The 14,668-nt window shown below is 49.7% G+C and overlaps 5 protein-coding genes across 5 annotated transcripts; 2 read left to right on the top strand and 3 right to left on the bottom strand.

The window, feature by feature from the left end:
• Window positions 1–30: 30 nt before the first annotated feature.
• FOXG_19964 (uncharacterized protein) lies at window positions 31–363 on the top strand (the record flags this gene model as incomplete). The annotated part of the gene is made up of 1 exon (XM_018400230.1): window positions 31–363. One exon carries the CDS (start codon window positions 31–33, stop codon window positions 361–363), a length of 333 nt encoding a protein of 110 aa, XP_018246022.1.
• A 297-nt stretch (window positions 364–660) lies between these two features.
• On the top strand, window positions 661–2,265 carry FOXG_09009 (uncharacterized protein; the record flags this gene model as incomplete). Its single annotated transcript, XM_018388033.1, has 2 exons — window positions 661–904; window positions 986–2,265. 2 exons carry the CDS (start codon window positions 661–663, stop codon window positions 2,263–2,265), a joined length of 1,524 nt encoding a protein of 507 aa, XP_018246021.1.
• Window positions 2,266–3,044: 779 nt separating this feature from the next.
• Window positions 3,045–4,001, bottom strand: FOXG_09008 (uncharacterized protein; the record flags this gene model as incomplete). The annotated part of the gene is made up of 1 exon (XM_018388032.1): window positions 3,045–4,001. One exon carries the CDS (start codon window positions 3,999–4,001, stop codon window positions 3,045–3,047), a length of 957 nt encoding a protein of 318 aa, XP_018246020.1.
• A 5,023-nt stretch (window positions 4,002–9,024) lies between these two features.
• Window positions 9,025–11,157, bottom strand: FOXG_09007 (uncharacterized protein; the record flags this gene model as incomplete). Its single annotated transcript, XM_018388031.1, has 3 exons — window positions 9,025–10,227; window positions 10,367–10,535; window positions 10,583–11,157. The coding sequence occupies 3 exons, from the start codon at window positions 11,155–11,157 to the stop codon at window positions 9,025–9,027; spliced, it is 1,947 nt and encodes a 648-aa protein (XP_018246019.1).
• A 1,847-nt stretch (window positions 11,158–13,004) lies between these two features.
• Window positions 13,005–13,190, bottom strand: FOXG_19963 (uncharacterized protein; the record flags this gene model as incomplete). Its single annotated transcript, XM_018400229.1, has 1 exon — window positions 13,005–13,190. One exon carries the CDS (start codon window positions 13,188–13,190, stop codon window positions 13,005–13,007), a length of 186 nt encoding a protein of 61 aa, XP_018246018.1.
• Window positions 13,191–14,668: the final 1,478 nt, after the last annotated feature.

Raw genomic sequence — 14,668 nt, 5'->3', positions numbered from 1 at the left:
CAGCATTTTCATTTTTTTATTCGATACACAATGAGCGAATCACAAGGCCAGAAGCGCCCTCGGCCTCAGGGCGAGAAGGAATCGAGTCGTCAAAGGAGAAAGCCACAGGCGAAGGAAAAGACACCGGTCAGCGAGAGGGCACTTAGGATCGCTCAAAGCTGCCTTGACGCGCGACCCCAGCTGCCCCCGGAAAAGCTGCGAGAGATCATGCGTCCTGATCCAGCCGTGGACTTTGCGAATAATCGCCCAGATATTGAAGAGGGGGCCATGAAGCTATATAATGCCTCAAACAAAAAGGAGGATTATAAAAATTTCAACCTAGAAAAGAATACGCCTATAATCAAAGAGTTTAAAGCACTATAAAAGGTTTGCCTTCGTCTTTAGGAGATCTCACCGACTATCCTAATATCCCCAATGTATAGATTAAGATACTTTCTAGCAACTCTAAAGAGAGGCAGAAGGGCTAATCAAGCTGTATTTTCTCCCGAATTCAGTAAACTATTTACAGAACTAATCCTGCATCCATGCTAGAACTTTAAGCATAAACGCTTTCTATTAGCCCTTCAATATGTAGTTAAATATTAGGTAGATAACCGCAGTCCTTGGCCACATAAAGATGCAAAAGAACGCAAATGTCCCGCTATTGAGGCTCTTTTTAACATGTTTGATGAATCTAGGTACGGGGAGATAAGCTTGCATGAGATGCATAAGTCTGCGCGTAAAAGCGTCATTAAAGATAGGGTGTCAGGCTTCTCTGACTTTCTCTACTTTATCGGCCAAAAGGTAAAGAAAGATATTATTGAACAAGAGCAGATCTACCATGGTATCCCTGGATTGCCTGTCACCATCGGAGATATGAAGACGCTTACCAACGCGGTGACGAACTTCAATTGGCCGGATGAGAGTTAGAGATGTAGCCCGGGAGAAATATACGAGGCGTTCAGAGCCGAGAGGACGAGGACGACGGGGCGGAATGAGCTTCCAGCTACCGGTGACCAGCTGAAGGAGTATCTTGGTCGAAGTCTTAAGGATGTCTTTCGGGATATTGAGATTTATAGGCAAGGGGCCGATCCTGAGATCAGCTCCCCTGCTTATGAGGCATGTCTTGCAGATGTGTCGGTTAGGGACGCTGCAAATACGGCTGCACAAGCATCTGCAGGTGCGGATATTAATAAAGAGATGCATCTTCCTCAAGATATTCAGCAGATACCGCCAGAGCAGAGGCCTGTACGCCCAGAGCGCAGATACAAGGCGCTGGTCGGTGGAGAGGAGTCGGAAGACGAACAAGCCGATCTAGCGAGAAACCTGCGCGACGACAGGGTTGCAAGGTTACCGCCCGACTCACAGCGCCGACGACGTGGATCTAGGTCCAGCTTTGGCGATGACACTTTCCCGAGAATCCACGTTGAGTCGCTTTATGGGCAATTTGGGTTCCCAAGGCGAGAGGTCCGGGGAACCTCCCCTCAACAAATAACGCCTCGTCCTTCTGGGTTGACGATGAGTCAAATTTTCCCCCTACCCGGGGATCATAGACTCGAGAAGCGTGTTGAGGTCCTTGAGAGAGGCCAGCAGCGCCTTGAGACAAGCTTTGAGGGCATGAGAGTCTCTCAGTCACGAGTTATGGAAGAGCTTCGGCAAAGGGTGCAGTCCCACAGCCATCCACGACAGCTAGAGGAGAGTGTCTGTGATTCGGGGGCTGTGGCGACAGAGAATTCTGATGTTGGAAAGAAGGTCCGTGATCTTGAAACCCAGCTTGCCCAGGCAGCCAAGGATAAACAAGCACTTTCAGACAAGGTTACGTCTCGCGAGCAAGAGAACGAACGCCTGTCGACGGATCTGTACCAGTTAGGCAGGGAGAAGGAAGCTCTGTCGCAGAAGGTCGGGTCTCACGAGCTTGAGATTCAACGTCTGTCTAAGGAACTTGTCGAGAAGGACAAGACTATCATTTCCGGGATAGAAAGACTAGCAGCCCTCGAGGCCGAGTTGGCAACGCTGAAGGCCATCCAACCACCTGTACAGGATACTTATCTTGACGCTGAGGATGAGGCACATGGCCATCTCAGTTCTGAGGACGCAAGGTTTCCTGACGTCGATACGGATGGTGGCGTTGGAGTTTTCCAACTGCCCGCCGCTGCAGGAAGGGCTTGGGCTGGTTCTAGTGGCGAGTCAACGGCTTACACAGACCAAGTTGGCTGTCTTCTAGTTCGAAATGTAAACAGGCTACATGACACTGATATGGATGAGATGTCAAAACGTCTCTACTAATAATGAATCAATGAATTTTTGTCTGCCACTTGAATGACTTCCTTACACCTCATAACGTATTAAAATATTCAAGTGACATATCCTTCATTACTTCTGACTCTTTAGCATTGTATATCTAATCACACGTAATTTAAATTTTTGGGAAATAACAACGGACCAGTCTATTCGACGGGCCATAGCTTTTCGATGGTACAGGAAATGAGACGTCATATTGTCCCTCCTGTTTTGCTAAAGATTCCTTTTTTTGAACATCTGCTCCTGACTTGGCAATTGAGGCCCCCTCTGACGCTTCAAATACTGCCCTGCAGTCTGTTGTCTTGCCATCATCGCCTTCGGTCCAGTTGGAATCCGAGGCTGAGACGACTGCGGCACGACCTCACCAACATCTTGTACCTCGGCCTGTCTCCCCCCCTCGGCAGGCGACTCATCGCGCTCCTTCAACTCTGCTAACTGAGGATCCAAGGCCTCACTAATGAGCTTCCACAGTGCCTTGGCTAGGTTGGTCGGTACGAGTAGTCCTTGTTGAATAATGATCGTCAGATCAGTGCCCAGTCCATCATGGTTAATTGAGATATGAAAGCGATATCACAAACTATCCCGAGACAGCCGGAAGAAACAAATTACTACACTACCAGCTATGGTCCCTTAGTGATCATAGATCTAATGCACAGAAGCCATGTCTTCAGATCAATATTTACCAAACACTGTCGCTCGTCCCAGCAATCAACGAACTGCCGCCCCCATCCACAATGACATCGTCCAGTTCTCTGCTCGAATTTCTACCCAAGGAACTCGGGTTGCCTGTTCAGCTTCTTCCACTCCTTGTCAGGATCGATCTCTGGGTTACCATGTAGAGTCACGACCCGCCTGCTGGCCCGAATGGTGCGAAGGACATTGTCAATCATTGTGGAGTCAGGCTTCTGAAGCCCATCATCAGCCTTGTCTTCTTCTTGCAGATCTGAGAATCTGATGTTCGTGGTGTCAATATCTCCGAAGATTAGGAGACTTGACTTTTGCCGAGTCAGTGCGACGTTGAGACTTCTCTGTTCTGCAACAAACGATGGCCCGGTTTCGCGCGTGACGCACAAAGCCAGAACCACAATCTGAGCTTCCCGGCCTTGGAACGTGTTGACAGTTGAAGGTGTAATATCTTTGAGTCTATCGTCCTCTCTGAATCGTTTCCTGATCGCCGCAAGGTTTGCTCGGTAGTAAGTGATCACGGCAATGTCGGCGGGGTTGAGCGAGAGCTTTTCGATCATCTTGACCAGCAGTTCAGCAATCAGATCGGCTTGTCGGGGATTGAATCGCGTCGCCTTGTGAGGGTAGTTTCTGCAGGGGCAATTGAGACAATTGAAGAAGACGGGGTCTATTCGATGCGCACCGGCTGACGGAATGTGATGCTCAAGTCGTAGGTAGTTCTCAACTTGCGTTCCGATTGGAAAGTTTTGCAATTTGCAATACGGGCTGTACTCAAAATGGGGGAGCAGATGTCGGTAAGCTGTCCTCAGAGAGAGGTCAAAGAGACCTTGTGCCATTCGGTGTTGACGGTAGAGATTGAACACTGGCCAGCCGAGGTGAATGAACAAATGGAACCAGGAGATTCGGTAGAAGTTGGCAAATCGGTTGGTCGGCAACTTCTTTTCCTCCGGTGTCTTGTCGCGTCTGTCCTTTCCAGTATGGAGCAGCTCCATCGCCGTCGGCAGTACCGGTGCGAGCTGCTTGGTATCCCCGAACATGATCATAGGTCGAGGTGTATTGCCGAGAACCAACAAGCCGTCGGAGCAGAACAATGTGGCAGCCTCATCAAAGATGACGCCGCGAGCCACTTTGGAGTTATATGATCTGTACAGGAAAGAGTTGGATGTCGCAGGTGTTGTAGCCACTGTTGGAAAATCCGGGAATCCCCTTCCCTTCAGGATTCAGACTGTTAGTCTGAAAGTCCTAGATTTAAAGTTCAAAGTCCTAGATACAATCATCTAGAGATATAAACCCGAGAATAACTCTCAGCTCAATAATGAACAACCAAGTTTCATAAAAATACATTTTCACCCAGCACTACTGCGCAATATAAACAACAGGTTATGAGCCCGGGTTAGCAAACACCGGGTTTCTCTTCTGAATCAAAGAACCAAACTTTAACTTCAACTCAAGATGACGTCACGACGAGTCCCACCTTCCACCATGCGAACTCGCAACACAATCAGAGTATCGCCTGCATCCGAATCGTCGCAACCTGGTGCTTCAGGTCAAGACCACACACCATCCTCAATGTATGACAGTACCACGGTCATCTCTGAAAAGAATACTCTTTTCCTTCCGCAAGAGCTCAAGCTAGGCGGACCCTCCAATTGGGAGCAATATTGCCCAGCTCAGAAGGCCATTCTTCGAATCAATGGTCTCGAAGATGCTGTCTTTGGTGATTACCCTCCCGAGGAACAGCAGACTATGGATCAAAAGATCAGGGCGGCAAAAGCTGCCGTCTCCATCCGAGGTAACTGCACTGGAGAAGCACTTAGTCAACTAGTCGGGATTGAGAATCCCCAGGAGATGTTCAACCTTCTCCAGGCCTATTGTATTGGCACGGGCCCAGTTCTTCTGCAGACAACACTTTACCAGTTCATCCGGATCAAAACAAGCTCTTACGAGACAATTCCACAATTTAATGTCGACTTTGAACGACTCGTCAAACTTCTCCTCGAGCAGAAAGAACCAATCTCAGATACCCTCAAAAAGGTTGTTTATCTGACTGCCTGCGAGAACGAGTACCCTGACTGGACTGCCAGACAGCGCGCTCTCCTACGCTCGGAGCATCCGCCAACACTACGATCAATGCAGCAAGATCTCATTGATGAAAACAGGTCATCAGATGATGATGACAGTCATGGTACTGCCTCCACGTACTGGGCTCACAGTAAAAAGACTGGAAGGAAGGGCCCGGCCGCAAGAAAGCAAGAGGCAAGTGGCCGGAGGAGAGGATCTTCAAAGAACCAGCGAGCCGCGAACAAGTCTAGCCAGGAAACCAATCATCGAGTCGGCAAGAACAAGGAACATACCTGCACGAACTGCAAGAAGAGAGGACATCATGAAAATGATTGTTGGTTCGCCCATAAGGATAAGCGACCCGACTGGGCAGTCCGTCTCGCCAAGGAACTCATGGAGCATGATCTTCAACGCGACAGCACCAAGAATCTCCATATCAAGGAATCAAATCACATGACAGTTGAGCGATCTTTTCTGATTCTTGAAGACAGCGTCTCAGACGAGCTACCTATGGACAATACAGAGACGTGTAAAGTCTCCCTTGATAACATCTCTTCAACCGCAGAATGGCTGTTCGACACAGGTTCATCAGTCCACATCTGCAACGACCAAAGCCTATTCACAGAACTGCAGCCTGCAACCCGAACGGTCCTCGTTACGGGCGGTGGGAAGGTGTACCCATTCGGTAAGGGGACAGTCAAAATTTGCTTCATAAACAAATGGGGTGAGCAGGTCACAATTAACCTCAAAGACACGCTGTTCATCCCTGAGTTTCCGGTAAATGTCATGTCAGGACTCAGGCTATACAAGAACGGCGGCTGGATAGACGGGAACGACATGTACGACCCAACAGGAGATGTCTTTGGTCTCCTCCGCATAGGAAGGGACGGTCTGTACGTGAACACTGAGGTCGGAAAGACTACTGTTTCAAACCAGGCCGTCTCGGAACTCCAGCCAGAACCATGCAATCATCACACTGCTTCATCAAACCAATGCCTGAATGTCGACCTTTGGCACCGAAGACTCGGCCATGTTAACGCATATCAGGTGTCACAGACTGCCAAAATGACCAGAGGAATGTACTGTGACGGCCACCACGACCATCAGCCTTTCAATTACTGCCTCGCCTGCGACATCGCAAAGGCCCTACGATGGACTCCGCGAAATAAACGGAAACGAGCCTCCAGGGCCGGGTTCATTCATGTTGACACCTTCAAAGTCAATCCACCGGGCATTAGAGGCGAACGATGGGGAATGATTGCCACAGATGACAGGCATAGAATGAGATGGGCCTACACGTTCACGAGGAAGGGGATGGCTTCGGAACTTCTAGGCCAGCTCATCTCCAAGATACGAACTCAGTATGGCATCCGAGTGTACGCAATCCAAATGGATGGCGGCTCTGAGCTCTATGGTGCGTCTCTCAAAAACCTCGAGTACACTCACGGCGTCAAGATCATCAAGACGACACCATATACTCCTGAATTTAACGGAGTTGCTGAGCGCTCTAACCGCATCATCTTTGACAAAGTCAGAGCAACCATGGAATCGGAAAGAATCCCGATAGAGCTCTGGCCATTGGTCCTGGAAGATATGGTGCGCAAGACAAACGTGACAGCCACCAGGGCAATTGATGGCCTCACTCCCATGGAAAGCTTTCTCAACGAGGCCTTCCCCGGACAAGACAACAAGCCGGATCTGTCCGGAGAACGAATCTGCGGCTCACAAGTCACGATACACATACCGCAGGAACGAAGATTGAGATCACACAAGTTTGGCCCAAGAGGAGAGGCTGGAATCTACCTATGCATGGAAGGTTCACAGATCTACACCTGCTGGGTGCCCTCTCGCAGGAAGGGACATCAGATCGTCCGTTCTGCAAATGTACAATTCTACGAAAAGGTTGGGGAGACAGAACTCCTGACCGAAACTGAGCATGATGTTGAGCCGGAAATCCGCAAGAACGGAGCTCCCATCTCAAGCCGGCCACAGTCCGTCACGGAGCAGACAAAGACTCCAAGGCCACAAAGGTCTGAAGTGAACAATCTTCAGCATGCTGAGGTGCATAATCCTCAGCATGGACAGACGACAACATCCATGACATCAGCTAAGCTGCCCGATCTCCGAAAAGAGGTGATCACTGAGCCCAAAACAATGACTGAAGCGCTTCAAGGTCCGCAAAGGGAGCATTGGCTCAGAGCAATACACAGTGAGCTGCGCAGTCTCCTCACGAAAGGAACTTGGCGCATGCTGGACCGCAACCAAGCTCACAATAGGCCACTTACCGTCAAATGGGTATTCAAGGTCAAGAAAAACGAGGACGGCAACCTCGACAAGTTCAAGGCGCGGCTGGTGGTCAGAGGCTTTGAACAACAGTTCGGCTTTGACTACAACCAGACCTTTGCCTCTGTTGCCAAAGCGGCGACTTGGAGAATCCTCCTCACCGTTGCTGCCTGTCTTGACTGGGAGATTGAGCAGATGGACGTGTCGACGGCGTTCCTGGAAGGGGACCTCGAGGAAGAAGTCTTCATCGAAATGCCGGAAGGGCTTGTAGAGTATTTCGACCAACACCCAGAAGACCGTCCGCCAGGATTCTCAACCGAGAAGATCTGCAAACTGATCAAATCCCTCTATGGACTCAAACAGGCGCCTCGGCAATGGCAAAAGAAGCTGAAGGAGGCCTTGGAATCCCTTGACTTTCGACAAGTAACGTCTGACACGGCCGTATATCACAATCCCACAACGGGAGTGATCATCATCACATATGTGGATGACTTCCTCATCATGGGCAGCAACAAGGAAGCAATCCAAGGGTACAAAGCCCGCCTGGGAGAGATCTTCACAATGACTGATCTCGGTCCCGCCAGCCATTTTCTTGGAGTAAGAATAACCCGAGACAGGAACTCAAGGCTGATCTACCTTTCCCAGGATGCATATTTTACCAGAATACTGAAGAAATTCGGCTTAGAGGATTGTCGACCGGTCAAGACCCCGATGGAGCGAAATTCACTCTCGACACTGCAACCAAGAGACAATGGCGACTCGGCTTCTCCAGAAGAACGAGAAGACTATAGCTCGAAAACCGGCTCGCTGATGTATGGAATGACCCAAACCAGACCCGATTTAGCTTTCCTACTCTCGGTACTCTCAAGATACATGTCGAATCCATCACCAACACATTCACGAATGATCAAAAGAGGTCTCCGCTATCTACAGCAGACAAGAGACCACGGCCTGGTGCTTGGGGGCGTCAAGAAAGATCCTGAATCCGCTTGGAGCATCACAGCTTGGGCCGACTCGGATTGGAAAGGCGACACTGTTACGGGAAGATCGACGTTTGGATGGCTTGTTCAACTTGAAGGATCTACAGTCTCATGGAGGGCCAAACGGCACGAAACAGTGGCACTATCGACTACCGAGGCTGAATATACAGCACTCTCCCAGTGTGCCAGAGAATTGGCCTGGACTAGGAACCTCTTCTCTGAACTGCTCCTTCCGCTACATATGCCTATCCCACTGAACGGCGACAACCAGGGTTCCCTAAAGCTATGCAGAAACCCTGAGCTTCACCAACGGACAAAGCACATTCCGTTAACCGAGCACCATATCCGAGAAGAAGTTGAAGCCGGGAATATTGATGTGCAATACGTCAGCACACATGAGCAGGTAGCAGACGGACTCACTAAACCATTGAACGCCGTCAGCCACGGTCACTTTCTAGAAGCAATTCGAGTCAGTGCATGTCCGATCGAGGAAGCAGGTCGTATTATTTGGAGTACTGAAGTCCACGATGACTCTGTGCCCTGAAGACAAGGTGGATGGGGGCGTGTTGGAAAATCCGGGAATCCCCTTCCCTTCAGGATTCAGACTGTTAGTCTGAAAGTCCTAGATTTAAAGTTCAAAGTCCTAGATACAATCATCTAGAGATATAAACCCGAGAATAACTCTCAGCTCAATAATGAACAACCAAGTTTCATAAAAATACATTTTCACCCAGCACTACTGCGCAATATAAACAACAGCCACGACGTTGGAGCATTTGATAACCAAGCCCATCAGATTGCGTAAGGGTTTCTGGTAAGTGCCGGTCGAGTACTTTGTGCGCTTCTTTGGGTCGAGCTCTTCTGCAAGCTTCAAAAGGCCTGCAAACTCGGAAATGTTGGGATCCTTCACGGCCCCAGGGACCAAAAGCTCCTTGAGTTTCTGGTGAAGCTCCCAAAGCTCGCTGTTGTCACTTGGGGTCAATTGGGGGACAGCGCTGGATCCCAGAACTCGCAGTGTCCACCAGCACAAAGAGTTCTTGAACCTCCACGCAGACGAGCTTCGAGGACCAGGCTTGAATCGCAGCCCAGTCAGAGCTCGGAGACACTTGTCCTGCTCATCTTTGATCCTGTACCCCCGGACAACCATCAGCTGGTTGGCGGAAATACCATCTTCGGTAAGCTTCTTGATGATAGATTTGGCGAGGGTGTCGATGCGGTCGAGGATATTGTCGGTTGCTTCGTTTGAAGCGGCGCTCACGTAAACGTGCTTGATTGTCTGATTAAGGCACATGAGAACTGTGATGGCCGAGGCAAGGGTTGACTTTCCAGTACCAGCAGGTCCGGAAACAATTCCGAGGCCGAAATGAAGCTTGCTGAAATATTGCTGGACCTTTCCTCGGTCACCTTCAAAGACAAAGCCAAGACAGGTGTCTCGAATCTCAACGGGCATATCTTTGAAGAGGTCGAACGGAGTCAAGTCGATGTTGGAGCCGGAATGATGAAGGTTCCAGAGTCCGTTGCCGATCAACAGTTCATTGAAGATGGCCTTCTTGTTGAGGGCGAGAGTGTCTTGCTGCATGGTGGGCCAGACCTTGGCGTCGCTCAGTCGATTGATGGCCTGCACACGAAGCTCTTCCCCATACGCGTTCGACTCGCAGATAAGCTTGACACGATCCCGTTCCAGCTCCTCGTTGACTTGTTCGTATTTGTCGTGGGCGATGGGTGAGAAGTCGTGTCCGTCGCCTGTATCTGGGCGCAGCAAGACCAGCGGAATTCGATCGTACGAATCAATGTCCTTTGGGAGTTCCGAGTCACCATAAATCACTGGCGACGCGTCCCAGGTAACTAGCTGTCGGGACCGGTTCGGCAGGAACTCGACTTGCAGCTTGGTGAAGGACCCCTTCAAGGCACGGTGGACAGCACGCCAATGCCGGTTTTCCTTAACATGTTAGCTTGAGCCATAGGCTGGGAGATGTACTCACGAATTCGTCTCGGGAGGGTTCCAGTAGACACAGAAACCTGGCCGCATGTTGGAGGGGTTCGTTGCCAATCTTCTAGATAAGCGCCGGCATCTCAACATCGTTGACATGTTCCAGATCATGATGAAAGTCCCAAACATCTTGAACGTGGATCTGGGTCCAAGCAGTGTCTCTTTCGTTTTGGTCTTTGAAGCGGATCGTTTCGGGGAAGAGCATTCCTCTGAGTTTAGGGATTTGTCTGTTGTATCGCTCCCAGTTCCATTGGTGACTGCACATGTTAACTGCAGCCTAATGGAGGAGAAAATGGAGACTTACTCAGTACCGTATCCGTAGTCGCTACGCTGGTGCCGATCATTGATGCCCTTGATCATGTTGTCGAGGTCATTTTTGCTGGCCTTTACGAGGAGAGTAAAGTTGCGCGTCTTCAGGATTTCTGGCAAGGGAGCGACCCCAGCGATTGGAGTATGCTTGTTGACCCAATCATCAATAGTCGCGTTCGCTCCATGAAATGGAAGGCCAAAGCCAGTGACAGTGGTGTTGAAATGAGGCGTGATCTGCAGATTAACAAGTCGATATTCGCTCAATTCACCATCAAGGCCTGACAGGAGTTCGTTGTGCTTCACAGTGAGTTCGTGGTGAGTCGCAGTGAAACCTCGTGGGGGCAGCTCGATGGTGATATGATACAGGGCCGAGTCTGTGGTCGCAAGATCGACGGAATACCAACTCCAGATGCTACGATCTGGGTTGCGAGGGAATGAAATTCGAATCCCTTTGGTGTTCAGACTGATGATGAAGTTGCTCGACGAGCGAAGATGAACCAGTTTCGGGGTGCCCTCATCAGTAACCTGTCGGATGATGAGGTTACAGAGGATCTGGCGAGGAGAGGCCATCTCTTTATGCCCGCGGCTCAGGCGGCAAGAAAGAAAGAATTTTGTTTAAGAAGCCTTGTGATGAATGAGAGAAGGCTTGTTGATCCAGAGGTGAGAGGGAGGGCTACAGGCAAAAGGTGGGGTATTCGAGGTTACACGAGGACAACACAAGAGGGACCAAGCGTCAGTGGATGACGCTAGCCTCTTTGGGTTTGATGGAAGGTTGGGCAGTTTTCACAGTGAGCAAGACATCCGGTCTCAGAAAGATCAAAAGATACCCAAGACAGTCCATCTCAACCCAGTCTTAGACACTGAGCTTTCTGACTGCACTCGAGCAATTTCCAAAGCGCTAGCAACTGAATCAGTCGATACTGTGCTAGAAATATCTAAATTGACTGATCGTAGCAGAAATTATCAGCCACATCAGCGTTCGCCATGTCTTCTCAAGGTTGATCCTGTTGAACAAGATGCAGTAGTTTGAGATGATGGTTTCTTGATACAGATATAATTGACTTGTTGACTTTTGCGTATCGAAACCAGGTCTTAGGGAGCTTTGAAATATTGACCTGGGTTGAGGGATATCGTGGATAGGGGAATGGTAATGAAAGCAATGCTTGATTTGAATGAAGCTAGGCTCTTACTTTTACTAAAGCCACCCGTTGCCTCATCTGTTGGAGCGATGCTTATCTCGCTGCATTCAGCCCAACCTATTCCTGATGATGGCTCTTGATTTACGAGATGGACTTAATCACATTGGTCAGCCTGAAGCTACCGCCCCTCAGTCCCAACATTGTCTTCATTGACGATTTGCTTGCTTCAATTACAACAATTTCTATCTATCGTAAAACTCCCGGGACTTACGATAACTCATCATATCTACTCCATGCTTATAGTGAAGTGGAGGGACTCCCTATCAGACTCATTGACTCAACTGTGGTCTTGAATCAGCCTCCCAGTTGGTCCAGACGTCTCTTGAAAGGTGGCATGAGCCAATCTGGCCATTTCCAGCCAAGACCTGACTTCTCCGAGTTCCATCAAGGCCGGCCATGATGAATCAGCGCTATCTATGAACTCGGGATCTCACTTTGGCCCCTTTTGACGTTTTCTTCTGGGCTGATGTGCCGCATGACTTGAGATTGGGGGTTGTAGATCTGATCATAAATCCAGTAAAGTGGAAGTACTGGTATTGTTGCCCTGTCAAAACTATTTTCGTCAGGTATTTGGCCGGTAACTTGGTTTTGCAAACTCTCCCAAGCATCGATCAAGAGACTGCCTTAGTTCAAGGGAGGTGGAATGTGGGGCAGTCCGGAAGAACCGGACTCTCGTAAACGAGGCCACTTTGGTACCTAGGCACCTAAGTGCCTTTGCTGGTGGATCGTTGGAGGGACCTCTGTTGGCAGGGACCTGTCGGCTGTATCGTTCCATGTGCTATGCGTGCCTGCAATGTTAGCTTGGCCGCTAGGGAGTCAAGTTGAGGTTCACTTTTCGCCGTATCCATAGTCGCGGGGGAATGGATTGGGAGTTGACACTGTTGATGACATGGGTGATCTCAGCATCGGTGGCCTTCACAAGGAGAATAAAGCTGTGCTGGCGAAGTAGGTCTAGCAAAGCAATAATATCCCTTATTCGGTGTATGCTGGTTGACCCAGTTATCCACAGTCTCATTCGCCCTATGGAATGGGTGACCAAAGTCGGTGATGGTGGTGGTTGATCTGCAAGAGACATTGATCTCGACTACCTTGTAACCGCTTGTATCCTCGGGGAGGTGGCTGTCGAAGGCGGATTTCTCCTCAGATGTAAGGTCGCGGCAATTCAAGGTGAAACGGTGGGGGGAAGCTCGACGATGATGTGATATAGCGTCGACTCTGTTATGGCCAGGTCGGCGCTGTACCAGCTGAAAGTCTCACGGTCTGGGTCGCGGAGGAAGGATAGCCGTATCTCCTTGTTATTGAGATGACGATGAGGTCGGGCAGTGAGTGGATGAGTTTCGGGGTGGCCTCGGCGGCATCGCAAACAATGAGGTTGGACCGAATCTGACGACGATACGACGCCATGGCTCTTGTGTGCGCGTACCAGGTGGCAGTAAGCTTCTGGGTGTAATTTTGTTGAGAAAACCTGTCGATGAAGCAGAAAAACTTCAGTCAAGAGAGGTAAGACTGCAGACGTGAGAAGCGGGGCGCTTGGGTTACACGAAGGGAGCCCCAGACCAGGGAGACCTCCAAGGACAAGAGCCAAGCGTCACTGAAAAACGCTAGCCTCTTTGGGGCGGTCCATCGGGCCCGGAAATCGAATTCGTTGACGCTTCCCTGCTCCATTGAGACTTATAGACTTGTATTGGTTACTCATAATTTAGAATAAGGCTTTCCTAATCTTAGGGTAACTCTTCAAAGCAAGTCCAGCTAATGATAAACTGGACTAAATCTTGAGCAGGCAAAGAGACTCGTGAAGAACATGGACCGGATCTGCTTTGGTGAAAGGGGTCCGATACAATACGACTGCGCAGATTGACTACAGGATGCCGCCAGCACATGTTGAAGTTCAAGGGCTACTAGCCTGATTATGGATCAAGCAAAGGAGAAGGACTGACGTTTGAGTTCTGTGAAAATCACAATCATTCAGCAAGCGGTGATACATTGGTTTCTGATATCCCTCTCAGCATCCGTAAGACCGGGTCCGCCTCCGTTCGAGGAAGGTGAAATATGGGGTAGTCTGCATGAAAACGAGGCCCTTTTGCCCACGAACGGAAGACATAGGTACCTAGGTACCTTGGCTTGGCTGGCGGGGGTTGAGCAAAACTGGGAGCGCGGGACAAGGTACGTACCGAAAGTCAAAAAACCCAAAATGTACCAACAGGCGCTAAGTCCACTGACAATCACTGGAGCCCACTGCAGTCCACTGAAAGGAGCAGCCCAAACCCCAGAGGTACCTCGCCTATCAAGAATTGGGAGCGCGGAGCAAGGTACGTACCTAAAGTCAAAAAACCCAAAATCCACTAACAGGCGCTAAGTCCACTAACATTCACTGAAGTCCACTGAAAGCAGGTCCGTCAAAACAGCCCAAACCCTGGTCACCTAAAAAGGAGGCGGCCCTGTGATTGGTCCTTCAAATTTGATCACCCGGCGAGCTTCAATCCCGCCCGCCCTGAACAAGTCGTGAACAGCGCTCATCAAACGGGGCGTGCCATCTCACCACCCAAGATACAACTTTATCACATCCAAACAGTCAAGTTAGTCAGATAGATAATGACGAATATCATTCTATTGAAATCACAAATGTTTCATCCTTTCACATTATCATAAATCGTTTGCCGGATTCCCATGCCGGTCTTACAACCCCTCCTTGAAATCACTGGTCTCCGGCTGGGTGAAACAGGACGAGTGTCGAGTTGAGGCGTCTTGTCCCACAGCCTTCTCGGGTTGATTATTCTATATTTTAATCTCGCATGGTCTCACCACTTTTCATTTGTCGTGACAAGCATCAGAAGCCTGCCATTGGGGGCGTTGCTGTGGTTGGGCGTCCGCGAATGTGCTTC

This window comes from Fusarium oxysporum, chromosome 9 (assembly GCF_000149955.1).
Source record: "Fusarium oxysporum f. sp. lycopersici 4287 chromosome 9, whole genome shotgun sequence".
NCBI classification, from domain to species: domain Eukaryota; kingdom Fungi; phylum Ascomycota; class Sordariomycetes; order Hypocreales; family Nectriaceae; genus Fusarium; species Fusarium oxysporum.
Note: the sequence above shows the minus strand (reverse complement) of the source record. Positions and strands in the feature narration are given on the sequence as shown.